Raw genomic sequence first — 23,999 nt, 5'->3', positions numbered from 1 at the left:
AGATGGGCCTCCAGCCTCCTGTCTTTTTCTCCGTGAGGAAGTACCTGGAGTAGAACCCTTTCCCTTGCAGTTGCTCCGGCACTCTTTCCACTGCCCCTATGAGCATGAGATGGTCCACCTCCTGCCTGAGCCTCGCTACATGGGAGGCCTGCTGGAGGTGCGGCTTGGGTGGAGGTCGTGACGGTGGGAGTGACTGGAAGGGGATGGCGTACCCCGTGGCTATGATCTCCAGCACCCATTTGTCTGTGGTGATCCTTTGCCACTGGTCGTAGAATGGTCGGAGGCGATGGTGGAATAGTCGCTTCGGATGACCTTGTGCGATGGTAGTGATGGCGCAGCCCTGGATCTGTATGTCAAACTTGTGGCCTTTGGCCCCGCCCCGAGGACGCACGGCTCTGTTGTGAACGTCGCCTGGGAGTTCTGTACTGCTGGTGCTGTTGATGTCGCCCTTGCTCGTAACCCCTGTGGTACTGGAGGCACTGTTGCTGGTACTGGTACCGTCTTTGTTGAGGGTAGTACCTTTTCTTTGTGTATGGAGGGGTGTAAATCCCCAGGGTCCTGAGTGTGGCTCTTGAATCTTTACTGGAATGAAGGACCGAGTCAGTTGATTCAGCAAACAGCTTCTGCGAGTCGAAGGGAAGGTCAACTATCTTCGCCTGCAGATCCCTCCGTATACCCGAAGTCTGGAGCCAGGACTCCCTGCGCATCACCACTGCCGTTGCTGTGGAACGTGCTGCTGTATCCGCAACGTCCAGGGCGATCTGAACTCCCGTCCTCGAGGCCGCGTAGCCTTCTTGCACTATGGCCTTGAAAACCGGCTTTTTGTCCTCTGGAAGCGAGTCCATGAGGGAGGTTAACCTGGAATACTTGTCGAAATTATGGTTCGCTAAGTGCGCTGCGTAATTTGCCATTCGCAACGTTAAAGTGGAGGAGGAGTAGACCTTTCTGCCGAACAGCTCTAGCTTCTTGGCATCTTTGTCTGTTCCCCCTGTCCTGAATTGAGATGTCTTTCATCTTTGTTGCGACGACTCCACCACCAAGGAATTTGGCTGTGGGTGGCTGAACAGGAACTCCATGCCCTTCGCCGGCACGAAGTATTTCTTATCCGCTCTCTTTCGGACAGGCGGAATAGTCGCAGGGGTCTGCCATATCGTAGTGGCGGACTCTAAGATCGCTTCATCAAGCGGTATTGCTACTCTGGAGGAGGCCGGAGGTCTCAAATTTTTGAGGAGCTTATGGTGTTTCTCTTGCACCTCTGCTGTCTGGATGCCTTGCGTGAAGGCCACCCTCTTAAACAGCTCTTGAAACTGTTTGAGATCGTCCGGAGGATGGACGTCCCCCGGGGCCGTAGCCTCGTCCGGGGAGGAGAGCGAGGAACCGCTGGCGTACGTCTCTCTGGACCCTTCCGGTTCCTGCTGGTGATGGTACACCCTCTCGCTAGAGGTTTGCGAGGGAAAATCTCGGGGTTCCATAACCAGTCCCCCCTGAGATGCTTGAGTCTCTGTCCCCGGTCGCAATTGCCCTCGGGGGTACGAGATCGTCTGTGGGGATCTTTCCCTAGTAGATTGCCGATGGTGTCTATGCCCCGCGTGGTAGGGGCGACCATGGCAGTATAGGCACTGTTCTTGGGAAGGTGACCTAGACCACTCCCTTGGTGCATACCCTCTGTGGAGAAGGGGGCTCCGGGTAGGCTAGGGGGGACCCCTGCCTTCTGGTTGGAGTCTGCAACATAAGCGGAGGGCTGTGAGAAAGCAACTCCACAGCCCTGTCCGGAGAGGGGCTGCAATGCCTCCTCTTGTGTGCAGCCTTCCCCCTCCCTGGAGGAGGTAACTCCGCCCCCTGACGCACAGGGGATCCCGGCCCCGTCCGCACCGTGCTAGGCACGCTCGAAGGCGGTGCTGCACATGCGGTGTCCTTCGGTGCCTGCAGGCTGCGTGCCTGCGCGCTCTGCACCGCTGGTTCCCCGGGGGTCGGTGCCGCTGCCTGCGGTGCCGCCGGTACCGGCGCTTGTTTAGCCGCCGCCCTGCCTGCGGTGCGGGGCGGCTGGCTGGTTATCGGAGGCTGAGCCGCTTCCACATGGCTCTCCGTGCCGCCGCCGATCAGCTGTTGCTGCGGCTGGGGGCTGCTCGCTCCTCCCGTCCCGCTCCCTGTTGCTGCCGGCAGGGATCGGGCTGGGGAGGCTTTCCTCCGTTTTTGCGCTGATGGGGTGAGGGAGGCAGCTTTCCTTTTATGGGCCCCGGAGGGTCCCTCCTGCTGCGGCCGCTCCGGCACGTCTGGCTGGAGGGCTTTATCAAAAAGCAGCATTTTAAGCCGCATCTCCCTGTCCTTCCTTGCTCTGGCTGTTAATTTAGCACAGAAGGAGCATTTCTGTGCAACATGGGACTCCCTAAGGCACCTTATGCATAGACTGTGCCCATCGGACGCTGGCATCGCCTCTTGGCAGGACTCACATTTTTTAAATCCTGAAGAGAACATTGTTGGTGAGTCTTTCAGTTGTTAAACGGGTACTTAGCACCTTCTCTGTGCTGTTTTCCCCTTCCGATGGCCTGCCGCAGCAGGAGGGCTGATGGCCCTATGATCCTGGCCTCCGGCGCTTGTTACTGGGACTGGATTGAAGCTGTCCCGCTTGTAATGTGTTTGTTGCTTTTGGTTTTGTTTTGTTTTGTTTTTTGCAAAAATAACAACCGGCTAACTTGCGGTAGCCTAAGTACTTGAAAAACTTTAAAGAAAAACAGTTGAAGTCATTGAATACGCTACTTGGCCTTAGCCTAGTTCGGATTCCGTCTGCAGCCGACGGCGGTTAAGAGGAACTGGCGGGGACCGGATCGCGCACATGGCCAGGAGCGTGCAAGGGAGCGGCGCGCGCCGGCGCATGCGCGGTCCAGCAGACACTGCTTGGAAGATCCGATCTGCGGCGCCGGGCAAGCCCGACACCTATTGTGGAGCACCCACGGGGACACTCGAAGAAGAAAAAATACTTTTATGTCTAGAACAGCCATACTTATTCCTTTATCAGAAAGCCTCGAGTGAATGGGATATCCTTAGGCCTTTGGAGAACAGCTTCTACCTCAAATGAGTTTGGAGCTAAGTGAGTGCAAAAGAAGTGAGAAATCATCACATAGCAGCTTATATAATTTAATCAGCCTTTTTGTTACTGCCTGAGCAGAAATGGGAGTCAACGTACTACCCACTCACCTCGCAATAGAACCAGAAATGCAATTCCATTTTTGTATGAAGAGCCAAGGGGGAATACAAGAAGTCTTAGTTGTGGATCTTCAGCATTGCTGTCACACTGTCCTGTTAAATAATAATGCATCCTCACAGGGAAAGCACAAAGTAACACCTGCGTTTTAATCTGGAAAGGTTTGTTCCTTTCGGGTTCAGATCTGTTTCTAGTATTCCTCAGGTACCACAGGCTCTTCCTGTGGCAGTGTGTCTGGTACAATAGCTCATTGTTTCCATGGATTGTCCTTTTAAGCTTTATACCAAGTGATGGAAAACTGGCCTGAGGTCTTGAAAAGAGAAGAGCCCTAGAACAACAGGCATGATGTTATTTCAAGCATTCACTGTGAGGGGGCCAATAGTGCCACTTAGTCCATTTGGAAACATGATAAATCAGCTAGAAGACCACACCTGGTTCCATTTCACAGTATCAGCAATGGTATGAATCCTCTCCACATATTTGCTTACCAGCTTCCAGCTTACTTCTCCTTATAGTCACACATGGTAAGTCAATTAGGCAGCTCAGCCCCCCATTGCAGAGAGAGGGGAGATCAGTGGTCTCAGGGGCAGAATAAAATAGAGTGATAGCATTTTTCTACAACAGCAAATGGGAGTTTTAGGTGGTTGGAGAAATGGTGATTTTCAAAACTCCTCCATTCAGCACCTCTTTTCCATAGTAGAATCAACAGTGTGGAGGTCCAATGTGGTGTTTATCTCTTGCATCTTTGTCACTCCCTTCCAGGTCCAAAATAAACTCCATTAGTTGATTCATATGACGAATCTCAGGTACCACCAGCACAGGCAATTGTTAAGGTGGGTCTTAAAACAGAGAGCTGAATTCAGTGTTTGAAATATTAGCAATCTACTTCATTCTAAGATTGGGTTACTCCAGGGGGAAATCAGAGCCACTGTCTGTGTGCACAGTTCATGGTCCCTGAGATTTCTTTGCTTCCCCACAGAAAAATTACTTCGATTGGGGAAATTAAGGAAAGTCAAAAGAGTGTTCACAAGTACCTTCCCAGCAGTGTAGGCAGGTCAATTTGGGTGCCCAGAACAGCTGGTAAAGATGTAAAATTGCTGCTGGAGGAAGGGGGCACAGTAATGTGCGTGAGGGAGACACATACACAGACTGCTTACATCATTCTTGGTGTGGAGGGGCAGGGCTTTGGGGGTATTTCTGAGGACATAGGTGTGGGACAGGATCTGTCTCTTCAGGCAGAGCAGAATGTACCAACCACTCTGCCTAGTGAATTGTTCCCATTGTTTTTAGTGAATTCCCTCAGAAGTATACAAACAGCTGTAAACTTATAATGTAACACACAGCATATCAGTGCATATATTGGTTGACTCATAATTAAAAGCAAAATGTCAATACTAGCTACATTACTATCTGAGGGAGTGTGAGGATTTCCACCAATGCTCCCCAGTTGCATTCTTCATCCACTGCGCTGTCATTTAAATAAAATTATCGAAGTGATTTAAATCAGTGTGATTATAATGAACTACTTCAAAAATATGCAGAATTTTAAGATAAAGAGTAATGGATTTTTAATGTTTTAGGTCAGGCTTGTCCCAAGAATAAAGACCAGTATCCCTCTGTTTCAATTCAGGATTAAGATGCCTAGAATCCAAAGACAACGGATCCAGAACATTCATAACACACACCCCTCTTCTGCTTTTGGGCTCTGCTAATAGGATTAGGTGCTTGAATACCAAACTAAAAGGGGGACAAGAGGCCTATTTGACCTTTGGATCCATCAATGGATTCTAATCACTGAACTCTCCACTACCACTTTTGGACTCTGCTAATAGGATTAGGTGCTTGAATACGAAACCAACAGTAGGATAAAAGACCTGTTGATCTTTGAATCCATCACTAAACAAACACTTTAACTGCTCAAATACTATTGAAAAAAATTAAGTAAAAACCATCACTAAAATGTTTACTATTTACACTAGCACCTAATCGATTATGAACACTAAATGTGCATAGAAGGCATTGTTCTAAGACAAAAAGCCAGGCCAACAGCCCAGAATAATTACTAATTTGCCAAATGTGGCAGCTGGAAGGAAGAGGAACTGCCAGGACAACACACCCTATTTACAACCTCACCCGCAGAACATTCAGGAGTAGTAAAGAGGACCCAGGGAGCAGGAGGGGAGCAAGAGTGTTTCCATAGGCACTGCATCTGAAAAGTTCCACTATCAGAGCTGAAGCTCATGAGCATGAATAGGCAGAGGACACTTGAAGAATCAGTCATGCAGTCACCAAAATGGCAATTTACACCAAAAATGTTATAAGAAAAATTTAACAGCTATCTTCTGATCTGAAAAGTCTGTGAACTCAGAGACAAGGTCCTACAACAAAGCTTCACAATCTAAATGATCAGAACTGAACCTAACAGCTCAGCTAGGGAAAGCCCACTATTTATACAGCAGGAGCAGAATGATGAACAAAGGGGCTCTGGTTAAACAGTACAAGATGCCAGCAGGATTTTGATATCAGGATCCTGAATTCTGTGCCACCACAGAGCTCTCTTATAAAAATCTTTGCTCAAATCTCCCTGTCTTAACCCTTTCTAGAATAATAATTATATGTTACTAGATACAAATACAGACTATTTGTCATCTATCACTAATCTAGCCCCAGGACATAGAATGTTCATAGTTATTCAGATTTATTTTTCAGAGAAGTCATCTCTTACACCTCTGCGGATACCTACCTGCTCTTCTTCTGTAAAAGGTACAAGTGCCAGTGGTGGCAGAGGCTCCTCCTGTAAAATAGGTAGAAACTCCTTATCCCGAAGATCTGAAGGTATCTGCAGGAAACGAAGACAGCATATTAAGAGCTACAGTACAGAACAAGCATTCCACTCTGTACACACATTGTAGAGATGGCACTATGCATCTTCTGATCTTCACCAACAAAAAAAATAAATCTTCTCTTCAATATCCACCATCTACTCTTCTCCCAACCCGTGTAGAGTCAAATTTCGGGCATCTCTGGGCAGCCAGGTAATTGACCAGGGCAGCAGCCCGATTCCCAGCTCCCTTCCGCTTTGATTCAAGTTGAGTCAGCTGCCGTCCCTAGCAGGAACCGGGAAAATGACCAGTGCAGTTTCCCCTCCACTCAGAGATGCATTAACCCACAATACATGCACTCAAGTTGCACGTATCTCAGGGGGGTTTACTGTAGTTGCTAAGTGGAGGAAAACTATAGACCAAAACCTTCCCAGACTTCATGACCCTAGAATATGAAAAGACTGTGACCTTAAATAGAAAAATGAAATGCTAAAATTGCAACTAAGTGGACTCTAATTGAGCTAATGGAGAGAACTGTATGCTTCCAAGGTAATAAATAGTTCAAAACACTACTAGACAGTGATATCTAGTGAATGCTGAGAAGCTTGGATAGTAAAGTCTTTGGATCTGTATGTTAGGCTTGTAGAAACCTTTCTACTTTGAATCAAAGGCTACATCTACACTATGAGCTAAAACTGAATTTATTAAAACTGATTTATCAATACTGGGTTTTATCAATTCTATTTTGAGCATCTTCACTTTCCCACAGGCTCCCCACAAAATTGACTTATTGCTGCCCCACACAAGTTGCCAAAATTAACTGTTGAAGCTGTGCATTGTGGGAACCGATCCCACAGTTCACAGAGCCTCATAGCATTGTGGCTATTTTCACTGGTGTAGCACAAGAAAAAAATGCCCCACATGTGGCTGTGGGTATCTGATGACATCTTCTCACATTTCCTTTCCCTCATTCCCCTGCCATGTTAACCAAACATCCCTTTTTCCTGGCACAATCTGGCTTGCCTGCATAAGAGATGTGATTTTTTATAATTGAGAGGAGGGGAGCAGTAGTAGTAAAGCACTTAGGAAAGGCTAAGGATTTTGGGTTTCCTAACCGACAAGTTTTCAAAACCGTATGCAAAAGCACTGGATCTTTAGAGGCTTGGATCTGGATTCAGACCTCCTGTCAAAGACGACCCTCAGATCAATAATTTTGTCTCCAAGGCCCAAGAGCCAGCCCAGAGTACCAACAGGCAGGTCCCTCCTGGACTGGGTGAAAGGTGCAGTCCCTCCTGGACTTGTTGGGTGGGGAGGATCTACTCCAAGACCCCAACATGAAGTGGCGTAATGCCCAAACCGATATCAGATGGCCACCACCCTGGTGGAACAAGACCTCCCCCCCCCCCGCAGCATGGAGGAAGTCCAGGAGAAGGTAAAGGAGATCCAGCAGGGTTACACCCGGACCCAGTATGCTGTTCGACACTCTGGGGCAGGACCCACCACCTGCCCCTATTACCAGTGGGCCCAAGCATGGATCTAGGCTTAGACCTGGCGAAAGAGACCCTCAGAACAAGAATTTTCATCCTTGCAACCAAGGAAAAACCTAGAAATGCATGTGTGAGTAGTTGACATGAGCACAACACTGAAAATGCAATGCATCATAAAATCAGTTATGGCGCAGTTGGTCGCTGCAAGCCTTATTTGGAAAACTGTCGTAACTGTAGAGCTACTACGTTGCCTTCAACATTCTTTGGATAAAGCCCATACAAAAATTTGCTCTGAAAGGACAACCACCCAGAGTGGCCAAAAGACCCCCAACTATAGCCAGCCCCAAAAATCTTGACCACTCAGGCAGACTTCTCCTGGGCAGCTAAAGGACCCACCGACTATAGCCAGCCCTGAAAATTGTGACTCCAGAGGGATGCTTCCCTCACGTAACTAAAAGACTCCTAACTATAGCCAGTCCCTGGCCTTTGCATAAAGCCCATATAAAAAATTTGCTCTAAGAGGACAGCCACTCTAGTAACAAGTATTTTCTTCTGTTGACTGAAAATCATGTCTGCCCAGGGAGAACTCTGCCAGGAGGCTAAAAGGCCCCCGACTATAGCCAGACCCTGAAAATTCTGACCACCCACAGAGACTTCCTGCAGTCAGCTAAAAGACCCCCAAATAGCAGCCAACCCCCAAACACCATGACCATCGAGGGAAACTTCCCCCGAGCAGCTACAGGACCCTCACTGCATGTACATTGCCTGGCACTGTGTGCAGCACATCATTTTATTGGTTTGGGGTCAAGCTACGTAACGCAGCTGGGCGTGCGAAATTCCAGACTGCGTGCGCCTCTAAGGGAGGGGATGTGGGGGTCAGGACAAAAATATAAGCTGCTGAAAAGAAGTTTCTTGTCCACGCATAATGCTCACCCACAGACTAGCTGCCATGTGATGTGGCCGAGGGAAAGTTCCAGAATGCTTGGTGACTCCAAGGGGAAGGAGGGGTTGTGGGGGGCAGGATAAAATGTGAATAACTGAAAATAGGTTTCTCATCCTATCATAGAAGCACAACCCTCAGCCTAGCTACCATGTTGCGAGGGAGTTGGAGGGGGGGAAGCCAGCAGCTGGCACCAGGCAGCGCAGGGGTTTAAAAAAAAAAAAAAGGACAGCTCAGAGAAGCAGACACAGAACCACAGACCCCACAGCCATGCTAAGAGCAAAGAAAGAAAGAAGATTTTTCAGCCTTTCATATCCCTATAGCCATGGGCTTCCAGCTGCCAAACTGAAACGGTATTCCTGTTGCCTTAATTCCTCCATACCTCAGAGCAGTGGAAATGGAAGAAGTCAGAACGGAGAACTGTGGGATATTGTGGGGCACATACAGGACATTTCTGAAGACTAATGGATTCGATTTCAAAAGATGGCACTTCCTCACTATCCTTCATTCAGGTTACAACGATATATTAATATTATGTCGATTATAGTGCGCTGTAAATCAAGCTAATGGAATTTACAGTGAAGACAGACACTTATTAAAGTTGAGCTAAATGATTTAAAATCAATATTATCAATATCTCATAGCACAGACGTAGCCAAAATGTGTTGCACTTCAAAAGAGCTCCTTCTGTTAACAATGCTCAACTAGCAAAAAGTATGTGGTTAGATTCAGAGATGAAGGACTAGGGGCAGAACGTGGCCCATGATCTTGGAAAACAACATGCAACAGGTATGACAGAACAACTGGAGGCTCCATCCAGAGGCCTGTCTAATACGGAGCACAAACATGGAAGCTACCATTAGTAAGACCTTGTCCCATCTCATTTTTCAAGATTCTGTAAATTCAGGTGATTATGGGATAGTATACCTCAAATCCCTCATTGGGATGGCACTGAATTGCTGTGACTGATCTCAACAAATGTGATGAACATCAGTTTGGTACGGCTTGGCACAACTGAATTTGCTAGAAGCTTCTGGGAGCAGGGCTCTTTCCACTTAAGAAAGCTGGTATGGGAACTCATTCAGAATGCGAAATTACACTTGAATATGTTAACCAGATGAGTGTTTTTCAACTTGCAACTTGTCAGCCAACAAGCAGCAGTTCTGCAAGGACTGAAATCTTTAAGTCTATGCTGTATTTCCTGTGCTAATAAAACTGACACATCATCCCTACAGGGGAAAATGGTGACAACCTGAATGCAGCATCACAACTGCGCAAGCTGCCATGTCACCTCAAACTCAAGCAGTCTCACGTCCAAGTCTGGGGGTGACTCTTCAGTTCTGAGATGACATTCACAATTGCACAGAATCTCTTCAGGTTCTTGCTGTTTTAAAGGTCACAGGAGTAGTCCTGAACACAAAACTGTCTGAGCCTAAATAAAAGTAGATTCTTCATGCTTTGCATTGAGTCTCACTGATGTAAAGAGCTTGAGGACTATTGAGCGGGGTGCCTTCTGAAGAGATTTGCTTTCAATCGGCCACTCTTCAAGATATGGCTAGGTAAGCTACTTTACGCTTGCTACACGTTTTTGTTGCCATAGAAAGATGTTTGGGCATACAAATGAGCATACCGGAAGTCAAGAGCAGCAAACGTGAAAATATACAGAAGGTATTATGGATAACTATCGTGACAATCAATCCAGATGCAACCAGAGTAGTATCTAAAAGAAGGCTGAATCGCTATTTTGCTGAAAGAAGGAGGTGTCCTGGGAATTTCTTCTGGGAACAGCATTGTCTAACATTTATCCTCTCTTCTTCTCTAAACTGGAAGATAAAGCCCAAGAAACAGAGAACTGTCCTGGAATTCTTCAAATATAGTTTTTCATCCATGTTAAAATTAAACCAGAACCTTCAAATGGTGCACTTTCAGTGGTGAACTTAGCTCTTTCAGTACATCCGATTATTTCAGCCATTAAGATTCAATACGGTAATAGAAGTAAACCTAACTCTCACAGCTATAGTTGCCTACAATGTCTAAGCAGTCAGTAAAAATGGACCTCAGCTTCACCACAGAATCCTGAAGTAGTTTTATCTCCAAAACAGGAACTCTTATCCTATTACAGGACAAGTGGGAAACCTATGGCTGTAAAGCCAGATATAACCCTCGGCTTATTTTAATCCAGGCAGGCATGAGGCTCAGGGCTTCCCCCACAGGATGACAAGACAGCACTTGAGCTCCACCCCTGCAACAAGCCTCTGAACCTCAGCAGCTGCCAACGAGTGTAGTGCAAAAGCACTGGCTGGCCCCGCTGGTGGCAGGGAACCCCAAGCCTCTGAGCCCTCCCTTGGGGATGGAAAGTTAGGCAAAATCTGGGCACCCAAATTGAGTGTGAGTGAGTTTAGTGTCTTGATTTTTCCCCTCAACTAGGAGCTAGGTCAGTGAGTTTTGATTTTTGCTTTTAACTTTTGTTTGACCCCCACACAATTCTTCCGTGGGTCAGTGTCCTCCCGGACTCATCTCACCCCTGTAGTAGAAGTAACAATATTTCACTGTCAACAGTTGATACATTTACTTTAAGAACCTGAAGGTTGATGGAAGAATGAATTATAAATTTTCCTCCCAAAAGGGTGTTTCTTTAGATCCTCTTATTAGAAATCATCTTAACAAGTCCTTATTTTATTTTTCTCCTGCATTGCAGTGACCTCTAGTGAACTAGAGGCAGATTGAACATAGGAACACTAGAACTTTTCAGGAGGGACCTAGCAAGGACACACTGCTCTTTCAGAAGTTGCAAGGCTGAAACCCAGTGATTTCCTTAAGGCCTTGGAAGGTTTGAAAATAACTTTATATGTAGTAACAGAGAGGTAGCCATGTTAGTCTCTAATCCAACAAAACAAAGCAGCAGAAATGTAGCACTTTAAAGACAAACAAAATGATTTATTTGGTGATGAGCTTTCATGGAACAGACCCACTTCATCAGATCAATTTCATTTCCAATACAGACTGACATTTATAAGTACACAGGACCAAAAAAAATTGCAGTAAAAACTGACAAATCAAATAGGATTGAAGGAAGGGGGTGAGAGATGGGAGGGATGTTAATCGTCCTGTCTGAGACAATTATGAGCATCCAAGGAAGGGAAGCAATCCTTGTAATCCTTGAGGTAGGTGATGTGTCTGTTCATACCACATGTTAATGTGTCAAATTTGAATATGTCCTCTAACTCACAAATCTCTGGCTCTAACCTTCTAAATTCTTCGTGTTCCAGGACACACACACACACACACACACACACACACCCCGAGGTCTTTAACAGAATGGCCCACTACACTGAAGTCATTAACCCGGCTGACATTGTGGGATGCAACATGACAAATAAATCATTGATTTCCTTGTGTTTTAATAGGCCTTGAAAGGCCTTAAAGTTATCAACAGCAGACAGCGAATTAGACATAACATCTGCATCAAAGAAAGTCCAAGAAAGATGACTACCAGTGCTACAGGAGCTGGATATTCTTTCTGATATGCCTGATTTTTGGTCATGTGTTTCACAATCTGAGGTGCTTATAGTGCTCTAAAAGGTCTTGCAGAAGACCTGTGATGAAACAAAGGATCTTTTGAAGATTGAAGTCTAGTTTAGGAAGTAGAATTTCAGGGTTCCAAAGTGGCTGGTAAGGCCATTTGCATGACATCAGGTATGGTATAAGGGACCATGGTAGAGATTCCTAAAGCATCTGGATTCTGTCCAGCCAATGCCTCTTTTGCTGTCAATTAGAAAGAGCATCCTCCTCACTTCCTTTTGGACTTGTATTCATAGACAGATACTGGAGAGCAGCAGACAAATCTAGGGGGAGGTTCCCAAGAATCATTTAAATAATTTACTGAACATTTTATTTCAGTTGTCTTTTGTAAAATGCATATTGCCCCTCACAACAGGAATGCCACAAGCTTCTTTTTCAAAATCAAGACTTTATTAGCAACACGATCAAAACACAGAGTTGTTCATGTTGTTCATTGTGGGGCTTTTAGATGTTCACCCTTTCTTGAAAAAGGAGGGGTTTGGTTGTGGTTTTGTTTTGAACTTTGCAATTATAGCCTTAGGAGCCACAAAGAAAGCTCCCTTAAATAGCATGTGGCTCTGGAGCCACAGGTTGCAGGCACCTGCACATGGACGTGTATATAGAACCAGCACTACTATTCTCCATTAAGAAATGGGAATTTAAAAAAACCACCACTATGGGCATACATTGTACAGAGAGATCTGGTCCCATTATTACAAGATTGCAGTAGTAGAGAAAAGCCTTCTTCCCACCCACCAACCATACAAACCTTATTATCCTTTAGGAAAAGTGCTAACATTTCTTCTCTCCCATAGCGATAATCTGCTAATTTGTACTTTGGCAATGCAGGAGAAAGGGGAGGTGATGTCACACTCCCACCACTGGACAGAGCTCGCAGCCTAGACAAAGCAGAGGAGGAGAAAAATTAATATGGACAGAATCTATACCTGTGCTACTTATCACTGCACCAGACATCAAAGAGTTTGAGACGAATAAAATACATCCAACTGCAATCAATTGGCTTCACAGATATTCTATATTAGTAGAGAAAATAAGGAAAAAAAAAAACACCTTATCACACCAGGGCACAAGCATAGCAACAAAGCCCTGCTAGTGTAAGGAAATTTAACTATACTAGCACATCAGGAAAGATTATCTACCAAAGCATTAGAATACGGCATAGTCCCAAAAATACTTTTCTACTCCCATGGATTACCTTCCTTGAAACTCCTTCTTTACCTGTTAGTCTAAAATGATACCAAAAACAATTTTACGCTTTCCAAAGTTTCCTGCATCATTACAAACTTTTAGTATTTTAACACAATTGTTGTTATTTTTAGATTTACTGCCTCCAAACATGTCTAACTTGTGGCTGATCCCTGATCCCTAAGTCAGAAGACTTTCGTAACTGGTGTTTGTGATGTGTTGCTCAAGTGCATTCCACATTATGTGTGCGCGCGCTTGCCACATGCACCTGTCCCAGAAGTTTTTGCTGCCCTAGTATCAACAGGGCACCAACTCTGGCACCCTGGATGTGGCACTCATACGGCATAGTATTAAGCGCACTACCAGCTTCGCCCTCCCGCCAATTCTTTCTTGATTGCAACTCCGACAGTAGGGAAAGAGCACGGGTCATGGAATGGACATGAGCAACACATCTTGAACACCCATTACAGAACAGGTGACCATCTTTTCTTTACAGGCTTTTACATATCAGTTCTACATTAGGTGTCTCCAAGCTGTACTAGTGGAAGTGGGGAGGAGTTAATGGGCATGCTGCTTGTAGTATTACCCTTCCAAAGTCCTCTCAGGCCGACCAGGTCACAGCATAATGTATCATAAATGTGTTCACTGAGGACCACGTTGTAGCTCTACAGTTGTCCATGGGCACAGTGACCAGGAAAGCCACTGAAAATGTGCGTACTGTTACTGACTGGGCTTTTATCAGAGGCAGTAGTAGAACCCATGCTAACGAATAACAGGTTCTGATGCACGATAACCAAACTGGAAATCCTTTGAGAAGTCACTGGGAAGCCCTTCATCCATCTGCCATCATTATGAAGAGCTCCAATAATTTACAAGAGGCATGAGGAAGCTTTTTTGGGTCTGAGGCCACTGACTGACAGAAAAACCAGTCGGGTCCGCACACATGAGAAAGACTTCACTGATATGGTCCCTCAACTGAAACACAGGAAAAAAAATAAAGACATGCCCCTCATTTCCTCACCCATCAGCCCCAGAGCCTAGGGAAGCCAGGAATGGCAGATTTCGTGGGTCCCCCTACACTCTGGGGTGGGGCCAAAAATGAGAAACACGATGTTGAAAGGGACAAGTAGGAAGTGGGCCAGAGGTGCTGGGGGTGGGAGGGAAGGTGCAGGACCAGGCTGGAGGGTTTAGGAGTGTGGTATGGTGAAGATGCAAGCTATGGATGGGCTGCCTGGGTGGGAGAGGGTGTTGCAGCAGGTAGGGGGTCGCAAGGTCTGGGCAATGGTGGGGTCCTTACCTGGTGCAACTCCCCAAAGACATCAATAGATTTATGACCCTGGCCTTTCCCAGACACTGTCCCATTGACGACAATTCTTGCCAACCAGAGCAATGGGAGAAAAGCTTCCAGGTAGTGCTTCTTGGAGCCGCAATTCCCCCAGTTGGGGATAGGGGAGTGACAGAGAAAGCAGCCACAGCATGCAGAGCCACTTCTCCCGACCACCCCTCACCCTGTAGAAGACCGGATGATGGGAAGAGGTGTCTGAAACCTTGGGGCCTAGATACAGGCAAGCTGCAATTTGGATCTGGTCCCCCACCCCTGATTTACAGAGAGGGCTGGTCCATTCCAGGTAGAAAGCCAGTGATCAGTTGATATCTAGGACATGTTAAGTGCCTCTCCTCATTAGAGCTATATAGCTTGGGACACAACACCAGTAGGAAGATGAACTGGTTAATGTGGAAAGAAAAGATCACCTTTGCAAGAAAGGCCAGATGAGGTCACAGTTGTACCTTGTCCCTATGGAACCTCCGCATACGTTCTTAAGAGGTCAGCTCTAATTTCCAACACACACCATACCAGCCAACATACTAACTATTAAGAAGGTGACGATCCAGGATAGGTGGGACAGCAAGAGAGCAGGGGCTCAAATGACAGCCCCATGAGCCTAGACAGAACCAGGTTAAGGTCAAACAGAGGTACACGATCCTTCACAGATGGGAACAATCATTCAAGGCTGCTCAGAAAATGGGCAGGCCTCTCATGCAAGAATACTGAGGAATCTTGGGTCAGAGATGAAAAGTTGATGTGTTAATATGTTTCTTAAAAGGGCCAAACCATGCTAAATATATGGAGATACGTATCTCATGGAGTAGGAAGGGACCTTGTGAGGTCATTGAGTCCAGTCCCCTGCCCTCTGGGCAGGATCAAGCACCATCCCTTTTTTTTTTTTTTTTTTTTAAATCTATTTGCCCCAGATCCCTAAATGGCCCCCTCAAGGACTGAGCTCACAACACTGGGTTTAGCAGGCCAATGATTAAACCACTGAGCTAGCCCTCCTTCACCATGAGCAGATAATCAAGGATTACCTGTGCAAATGAAACTGCAATGCGTATATTACACTCAGAAGCCCAGTGGGGGAACCTGGCCCACTTTGCCACACCTTCCTGGAACAGGCCTGCTCTTCAGGATTCAACAATGCAGCAACCATATTGTGAGAGGTGAGGCTGAGATGCAGAAGGCGACCACAATCTTAGAAAAGACGATCCTGGTGGCTGAACTGAAGCCTCAAGAGAGCTACTGATAGGTCCAGCAACAAACCAAATCAGTGCTGCCTGAGCCACTCTGGGGCAATCAGAATGACTTGAGCCTTGTCCCTCTTCACCTGTGACAGGACGCTGTTGATCAGCACGAATGTATAAAGTACATCCACAGAACACAACAGGAGTGATGTGTCAGAGCACGCTCCTGCCTAGAAAGAGCAAAAGCCAGGTCACTTACTGTTCTCCCTGGTGGCAAAGAGGTCTACTTGGGGAGTCCTGCAAAACCCACCAACTTTCTTCAGGGGGAAGTGACCACTAGTGGGGAGAGAACAAAAATCTGTGGGCTAGATCCGGTCCCAGCTCGCATGACTCCAGTCTGTGAGACACCAACATGTTCCTGATAGCTGGGAGGCGGCAGGCCTCCAGGTGAATTGCACATTGAATTAAAAACTCCCTAAGGTTCAGTGCTTCCTCACAAAGGGATGAGAGCCACATTACCCTTGCCTATTAATATAAAACATGGAAGCTGCATTGTCTGTCAACACTGGAACCACATGGGAGGATAAAGTACTGTCTCCACTGCCCAGGGACAGAGAGGCCTGAGGTCTTAAGGGTGACATGGGAATCCTTCATCCATTATTTCCCCAAGAGAGCACTGTCATCAAATGGGAAGTCTCAGACAGACTGCTGGACCTTGGTGGAAAGACCCAAAGACTGGAAACATACTGCTCACCTCATGGCAACAGCAGAGGCCACGGGCTGCGTGGCTGTGGCTGTGGCTGAGGTTACCTGCTGCACCCCTCTTGCAAACCCCTGGCCTTCATCAAGAATGGCCTGGAACTCCTTTCTCAGGGCTTCTGGGAGGGAATCAGTAATTTTGGTCATAGACTGCTAAATACTAAAATCGTATCAGCTGAGGAGGGCTTGGTGTTTTGTCACACTGAGCTGAACGCTTGCCAATGAATAAAACTTTCCACTGACATGGTTCAGTTTCTTTTCCTCTGTTTTGGGACAGGATAGGTATTAGAAGGAATATGTACCACCCACTGGTAAGAACACAGTATTTCAACTCTGCTGACTTAGGGAGCTGGTGAAGCAAGGAAGGGGTTTGCCAAAGGACACTGATGATCTTTACCACCTCATCGTGTACTGGCACTGCAATTCTGCCTAAGGCTGCCAAACTCAGAACGTTAAACAGATTGCCGAAGGGTTCCTCCAGCTCTTCTGCTGGCATCTCCAAGTTTGAGGTAACCTTTTTTAACAGCTGCTGGGGAGCCTTGACATGGCCCTGATGGACTATCAGTGTTGACCCCACAATAGCTTTGTCGGGGGACGAAAACAATGAAGCCGGTACAGTACGAGCCACTTCTGCAGTCTGCTCCACTGGGCATTCCTCCTCCGGTTGAGTAATCTGCGTGGCACAGGGCGTGGGGTCCCCAAGCAGAGGAGACTGACTCTGGTGGGAGGAAGACAGTCACCAAGGGCTCATCTAGTCTCACAAATGATGGCTTGTGCCCTTGCAGCAGTTATGCAAAGACCCCTGGGGTACGTGCAAGCTCATTGCCCCCAGCACACACGACAATACTGGTGGTGCCCTGGGACAGATGGTGCTGTGGACAGAGGGTCTTGATCTGCCTGCAAAAGTTGCTGGTTAGACTCTGAAGCCTGGAGGGAGGAGGCACTACATTTGGAGGATTCAGACCAAACCAAGGCATACCAGGCATCCCAGTACTAGCTAAGAAAGGTGGGCAGCAAGAAGCAATCTTCAGTCGGACTGTATGCCACTACGAAAGCTCGATACAAATTTTATCAGCAACTCTTTGGAAAAGAAGAAACGATTAAATCACATTATTATTGGAGATCCAGACAGGGCTAGGTGAAGTATTCCTCTGAATGAGCTTGAAAGGTATTAAAAGAAACATGACAGTATTAAACAAAGATATTAAGAATGGTTGGACATGGAAATAAGATAGGACTCAGTAACATCATTATCCATTACTTCGATGACCAGGGCTATCCTATCTCAGTGGAGGTGAGGGATCTATTAAGAAAGATTCAGAAAGATAGTGCCCCAGGCTAAAATTAAGTTATTGCTCAGGGTCTATGGGAATTTTTAATTTGGACTCATATACTTGTTAAATTTTTTAATTTTAATATATAGTTTTTAACCTAACAGATTCCAGACACATTTAAAGAAGACAGGACCATAAAAAGCAGAAGGAATTGGCAAAATTGTCCTCCCGGAAGAAATTAAAATTGGTTCTGTTGGGTGAGGATATACAAAAATTTTAGCAACATGACTTAGGTTCATAATTAAAGATTTGTAGTAGATTAAAAGGTTTTATTCCGGCTCAGCGTTGTAAGGAAAATATAGCTATTTAAGACAATTTAATTCAAACAAGCTAAATGAACAAGAGAGCAGTTAGCTACTGTTTTTGTAGATTTCTCCAAAGCATTTGACTCAATAGGGCATGGACATATGTCACATCTGAAGAAATTTGTGATAAATGAGGGATTTATAGAGATTGTTAATGACCTGTATCATTAGGGTGGGTGAAAAGCACACTGAGTCCATTACTATAACGTGTGCGGTCAAGCAAGGAGACCCTCTATTTCCAATACTATTTAATAAAGCCTTTAATCCTTCGTTGGTGAAGTTAGAGACTGAGGGCATGGGATACAACATTCAAGAGAAAAAGTACTACAGCCTTTACTTTTGCTTATGGTGTGGCTATTTTAAGTGAGATATATCAATGAATGATTAGGAACCTTGAGATTTTTAGACTGTTTCTGCAGAAATACTGGTTCTAAAAAATGTTAAACAAAAGAATTTCACATAATGGTTAAATGTAAGGATTTTGTACTTAATCCTAAGAATAACTGGAAAGTGGATAAAGAGAAAATAGACAATGTGCAACCAAGACAGTTTGAAAAACATCTGGATGCAAAGAGAGACCTGTGGAAAGAGGCAGGTGGTCTCACTCAAGGGGAAACTAACTGAATGGTGATAAATTATGTGAAACACCTCTGAAACCTGAAAAAAAGCAACGATTTTACAGGCATATATTTCACCTAGGATGCTTTATTATTTGCTTTTAATTAAACTTCTGTTTCGTGTTTTAGATTTGGACGTTATAGTAAGCAAGTTAAGGAGATTTTACATCCCCCTCAGTGTACAATCAACAAACAGCCTGTTTTACAGGAAGAGATGGGGGTCGTAACATACATTAAGTTTAGTATTCAAATTCTAAATATGTTAATTCAGAAAAAACACAGTTTCATGAGATTAGCTATATAATGTATATATACGTGCAGGGGACTATTTTGCTGATAAGATTATAATGTACTGTGCAGTTATTCCAAACTCAAAAAAAAAAAAAAAAAAAAAAGGAATTTGAAATGTAGTGCTCTTCAAGATTCCAAGAAATTGGGATTAAATATTTTTAAAATGATCCAATTACTCATTTTTTATTAGATTGCATATGGTTAAATCCTCTCTCTTCAGCACTGTACTACAACTAAGAACTAATGTTTTTTCTACCAGACATACACTAGCTAGAGGACTAGTAACAGAGAGACAGCCATGCTAGTCTATATACTATCAAAACAAAAAAGCAGTCCAGTAGCACTTTAAAGACTAACAAAATAATTTATTAGGTGATGAGCTTTTGTGGGACAGACTCACTTCTTCAGACCAGAAGTGGGTCTGTTCCACAAAAGCTCATCACCTAATAAATTATTTTGTTAGTCTTTAAAGTACTACTGGCCTGCTTTTTAGTTTTGATAGCTAGAAGAAGAAATACAAGCTGTGTGTAGATGGTGTGGGAAGGTTACAGAAACAGTAATCCATGTATCTGAGCAACATTTTAAAGTGAAAGATGCTCAGATAAGACATAATAGGATAGTAGATGCAGTTATTGATAAAAAAGGTAAATTAAGACTAAAAGCGATAGTGGAACCGTATTTAAGGAATAATTATGGCTATCTGTGTAAACACAATATTGTTTTTGATGGGGGGAATGCAATGATGGTGGATTTTACTGTTCGAAGGGAAGACAATTCTGATGGCTTGGAGGAAGATATTAAAGGACCAACAGCTTTATAATTGGTGCTCAAGACAAATGGACCCAAGGTAATGATGAATTATTCAGGTTCCTTCAAATTGAGAGAGGAAAGAATTTTAAGGAGAATTTATGTAGACTTGTGTTGTGTGCCAGTACCAACACAGTGGCTACGTTCAGGGACAAACCGTGATCCCATAGCTTTGTTCCAAGTATCCTATCACATTTATATTATGCACGTTTCTCCATATTTTAACTTTTTTCTTTTTTTATCATAAATTATTGGTTCTCAGTAACTCCATATCTATGGATACATTTTCACCTGACTTTTTACATATGAAGGTTTTTAACTTACTTAATACTTAGTAATAATAAATAAAATATTATACTTTAAATTCTATTTTTTTTTACTGGCTGTAACTGTGGCCTGGCCGCAAAGAGTAACCAGGAAAGGGCAGGTAGTCATGTCTGTGCATGTAGTCTTTACCAGGTCAAAGATAAAGCACATTGGATAGGTATTGTAATAAGATTCTCAAACAATCACTTCAACATGGTGAAACTGTCCAACAACGAATGGGCAGTGAGCCCTTAACGTGGCATTTTTTCTTACAAATAAATACTGTGAATGTACTGAGAAGGGGGTACAATTTTCCTAACACACCTTACAAGTTTTTATTTTTTGAAGCTGAACACAGAGCATTTATTTATATGGAGAACAAGTTCATCCTGGGCAGTCTAAGTGCTAGTTTCCTCACCAATATGCCTGGTATACAATGTTCAATGATTTTAAGCTTCAAGATAGTTCTCTTTCTTGCTCATTCCTTGGACATTCTTCTGATGTGTATGCACAAGTTACTACAATGACTTGAAACTTCTAACTCCTTTCACAGAGAGTACTAAACAGTGTTGGTTTTATTCATTATAAAATAGAACAAGATTTGACTAAGTGATGAACAGTATACAAAATCCAGTTCAGTCTTATTGACCATTCAGCCTCTCCGTCATCCCAAATGTACATGCCTATAAATAAAGTCTTCCTACAATCCTCAAAAAAGGTCCCAGAGTCTGACAAAAACAGAGAAAACTCACCATTCAGGTCCAAAGTTAAGTGTTTGAGTTTCTGCTGCCATTTTCTTCTCTTCTACTCCTCTTCTAAAAAAAATGTGAACCTAAAATAAAATAAACTCTAATGAAGAATATCACGAAGACAACGGGGAGTAATTTTTCTCTTTGTAGGTTGTCATGTCCTTTACACGCAAAGGCAGACTGCAGTTGGTCATCCCATGCATAAGTGCTGAAAGGGACAACTGAATAAGAGGATTCTACTACTGAATTTGAGCTCTGTAATGCAATTAAATCTGAGATACAATTACTTTGGTAACAGGATATTTGGTCTAAGGCAGTGCTTTCAACACTCCTAATCTGATCACAGGCAAAGAAGGAAATAAGACAATTTGTACAAGACATCTGACCACACTAGCACATATCTACTTAGGAAATAACATGGTTCTCTTTCTCTGGAGGTGAAAGTTTGATTAATCAAGTCACAACTATACAATTGTAAGTTATGATAAATTACAGGACTTGCAAAATCTAATCACTCACCCAAGACAAGTAGCAAGATATCCTGGCATGTGCCAGAATATTTCATTTAAAATGTTCTACTCCTTACAATTTCAAGTAAAAAGAGGTTACAAACCCGTAACTAGACGTTTTTAAAAGATGTGTGGTCCCTATAAGATAGTTTTCACATGCGTGCCATGCACCCAGGAGCAAACCATTTGAAAGTAGTAGTGTCTGCTGATCCATGCGTATGTCCTCATTTTGTTGCGTGGTTTCACATGAGATGGTAAAAGGGAGGGTGAATAGATTGTTTCCTGTTCCTCCTCCATCCCATATTAAACAGAGGAAGACAGGAAGAGAATACAGATAGGGAACATACATCTTGAAGAATCTCCTATTCTCTTCAGTGATGATTACTATTTTATTCCACTGAAGATGATTAACAATCAGTACCTACTTTGGAATCAAGTGTGAGGATGAGGATGGAGTGGTTTAGTGGAAGACAGATGTGGCAAATGAGGCAACCATCTCAGAGTTCTCCACTGTGGCATAATATACACCAAAAGAATATACACCAAACTTGCACGTGTCTTGAAGTGACACCTGGTAGATTTACCCACTCTGAACAGATTCCCAGAAGTAGTCTGGCATTTCACACTTCCACAGGTTATCGTCATTCCCTTCTCAACTGTCAGATCAGGTCTCATTTTGGTGTTTCAGTGCTTCAAGACCAGGGAAAGCAATTCCTAGCATTCCAAAAAAGTGGCCTTTTGCAGCCACTGCTCCTCATGGCATAGCTGCATAACTATGTGGTTCCACCCATCAATGCTTGTTGCCCAGGCCCAGAGGCAGCATTCCACCATATCAATATGCCCAACTGCTGCCAACAACTATGAACTCTATTCCACAGCTTCCGGCATGCCCGTTTGTGTGGCATCACATCTGACCATTCAGCAGCTCCTACCTAGGCTCTGCAAATATCACAGGATAATGTGTGAAATGTTTGCAACAACAGTGTATAGCTAAGGGTGGTCCATGCTTAATGTGCTATGATGTCTGCACAGGTAACCCAGGTTTAGAGGAAAAAAAGGCATGAAAATGGTTCTTTACCCTTGCTTCCAGGAACTGAAAGGAGGTGGCAAATGCATCATGGGAGGATGACATGTACGCAAAGCAACTGGCAACAATGTTTTGTGCTCCATCAGGCATTAGGAGCCTATTCCTGAATTCGAATCAACGTTAGAAACTGTGGGATAAATGTGCACAGTGCATCGCTCTATGAGTCTATGCAAGCACTTGTAGTGAGGATGTGCTCTGGTAACCAAATGTTCATAGTGCCAAAATGCAATATCAACATTATAAAATTGAAGGCAAAATGTAGGTTGAATTTACTTAAGTTGACACTGAATTACTTAAATTGAATGATGAAGCCTCCAGACAGGTTCTAACGACAGCACCATTCCTCTTCCTAACTGGGTGCAGTAGAAACTGAGTCTCTCACCAAACTGTTACTTCTAAACCTCACTAGTGTCCAACTTAAGAACTATCTCTCTGGCAAGCATATGTTTGATAAATGTTTCTTACTCTGTACCAGAGCAATGCTCTAACAGAGAAGTCCCACTAACATGCCACATATTATGATGCCAGGTCATATAAGCCGCATCTACACGTGCATGCTACTTTGAAGTAGCGGCACTAACTTCGAAATAGCGCCCGTCGCGGCTACACACGTCGGGCGCTATTTCGAAGTTAACTTCGACGTTAGGCGGCGAGACGTCGAAGTCGCTAACCTCATGAGGGGATCGGAATAGCGCCCTACTTCGACGTTCAACGTCGAAGTAGGGCACGTGTAGACGATCCGTGTCCCGCAACGTCGAAATTGCCGGGTCCTCCATGACGGCCATCAGCTGGGGGGTTGAAAGATGCTCTCTCCAGCCCCTCAGCTCACTGGTGGCCGCGTGGAGCAGCCCCTTAAAGGTCCCCTCCCCCTCCCTTCCTGTGCAGGAAGCTGAGGGAATGTGCAGGCTGCAGCCTGCACACGCGGCCAGCCTGCACCACCCTCAGCCCCCCACACAGCTGCGATGGCTGGCCGGCAGCCCCCCCAGCGGATGCCCCCAATGGGAGCCAGGGCAGCCAGGCTGGCAAGCGGCAGAGGGGCCCCTCCTGGACGGAGGCCGAGCTGCGGGACCTGCTGGGGCTCTGGAGCGAGGAGGAGGTGCCCCAGGTAATGGGGAGCAAGAGGCGGAACGCGGATGCGTTCGCTCGGCTGGCCGACGGCCTGGCTGCCCGGGGTCACCCTGCCCGCACTCCTGACCACGTCAGGAGTAAGGTCAAGGAGCTGCGGCAGGGTTACTCCCGGGACCAGGATACGGCCAGCCGATCTGGGGCCGCCCCCGTCACTTGCCCCTTTTACATGGAGCTCAGGGACATCCTGGGCCCCCAGCACACCTCCTCCCCTCCGGCCACCCTTGACACCTCGGCCGACGAGCCCCAGCAGGCCCTGCAGACGGAGTCCACCCCCGGGACATCGCGGCAGGAAGAGGAGGAGGAGGAGGGGGGCTCCTCCTCCGCCGAATCCAGCCTGCAGATCCTCCTCCTGCCATCCCGGAGCAGCAGCAG

The 23,999-nt window shown here is 45.2% G+C and overlaps 1 protein-coding gene across 3 annotated transcripts in view; it reads right to left on the bottom strand.

Moving 5' to 3' along the window:
- The window catches only part of GIGYF2 (GRB10 interacting GYF protein 2), a 166,707-nt gene that overhangs the window by 123,484 nt on the left and 19,224 nt on the right, over positions 1–23,999 (bottom strand). For all 3 annotated transcript variants that reach the window (XM_075004672.1, XM_075004673.1, XM_075004675.1), the window contains exons 2-4: positions 20,907–20,986; positions 12,782–12,911; positions 5,946–6,041 (exon numbers count right to left, since the gene is read on the bottom strand). In XM_075004672.1, the coding sequence (XP_074860773.1) occupies positions 5,946–6,041; positions 12,782–12,911; positions 20,907–20,947 (267 nt within the window). In that variant the 5' untranslated portion in view covers positions 20,948–20,986. The remainder of the gene's footprint in view (positions 1–5,945; positions 6,042–12,781; positions 12,912–20,906; positions 20,987–23,999) is intronic.

This window comes from Carettochelys insculpta, chromosome 10 (assembly GCF_033958435.1).
Source record: "Carettochelys insculpta isolate YL-2023 chromosome 10, ASM3395843v1, whole genome shotgun sequence".
In the NCBI taxonomy this organism is placed as follows: domain Eukaryota; kingdom Metazoa; phylum Chordata; order Testudines; family Carettochelyidae; genus Carettochelys; species Carettochelys insculpta.
Note: the sequence above shows the minus strand (reverse complement) of the source record. Positions and strands in the feature narration are given on the sequence as shown.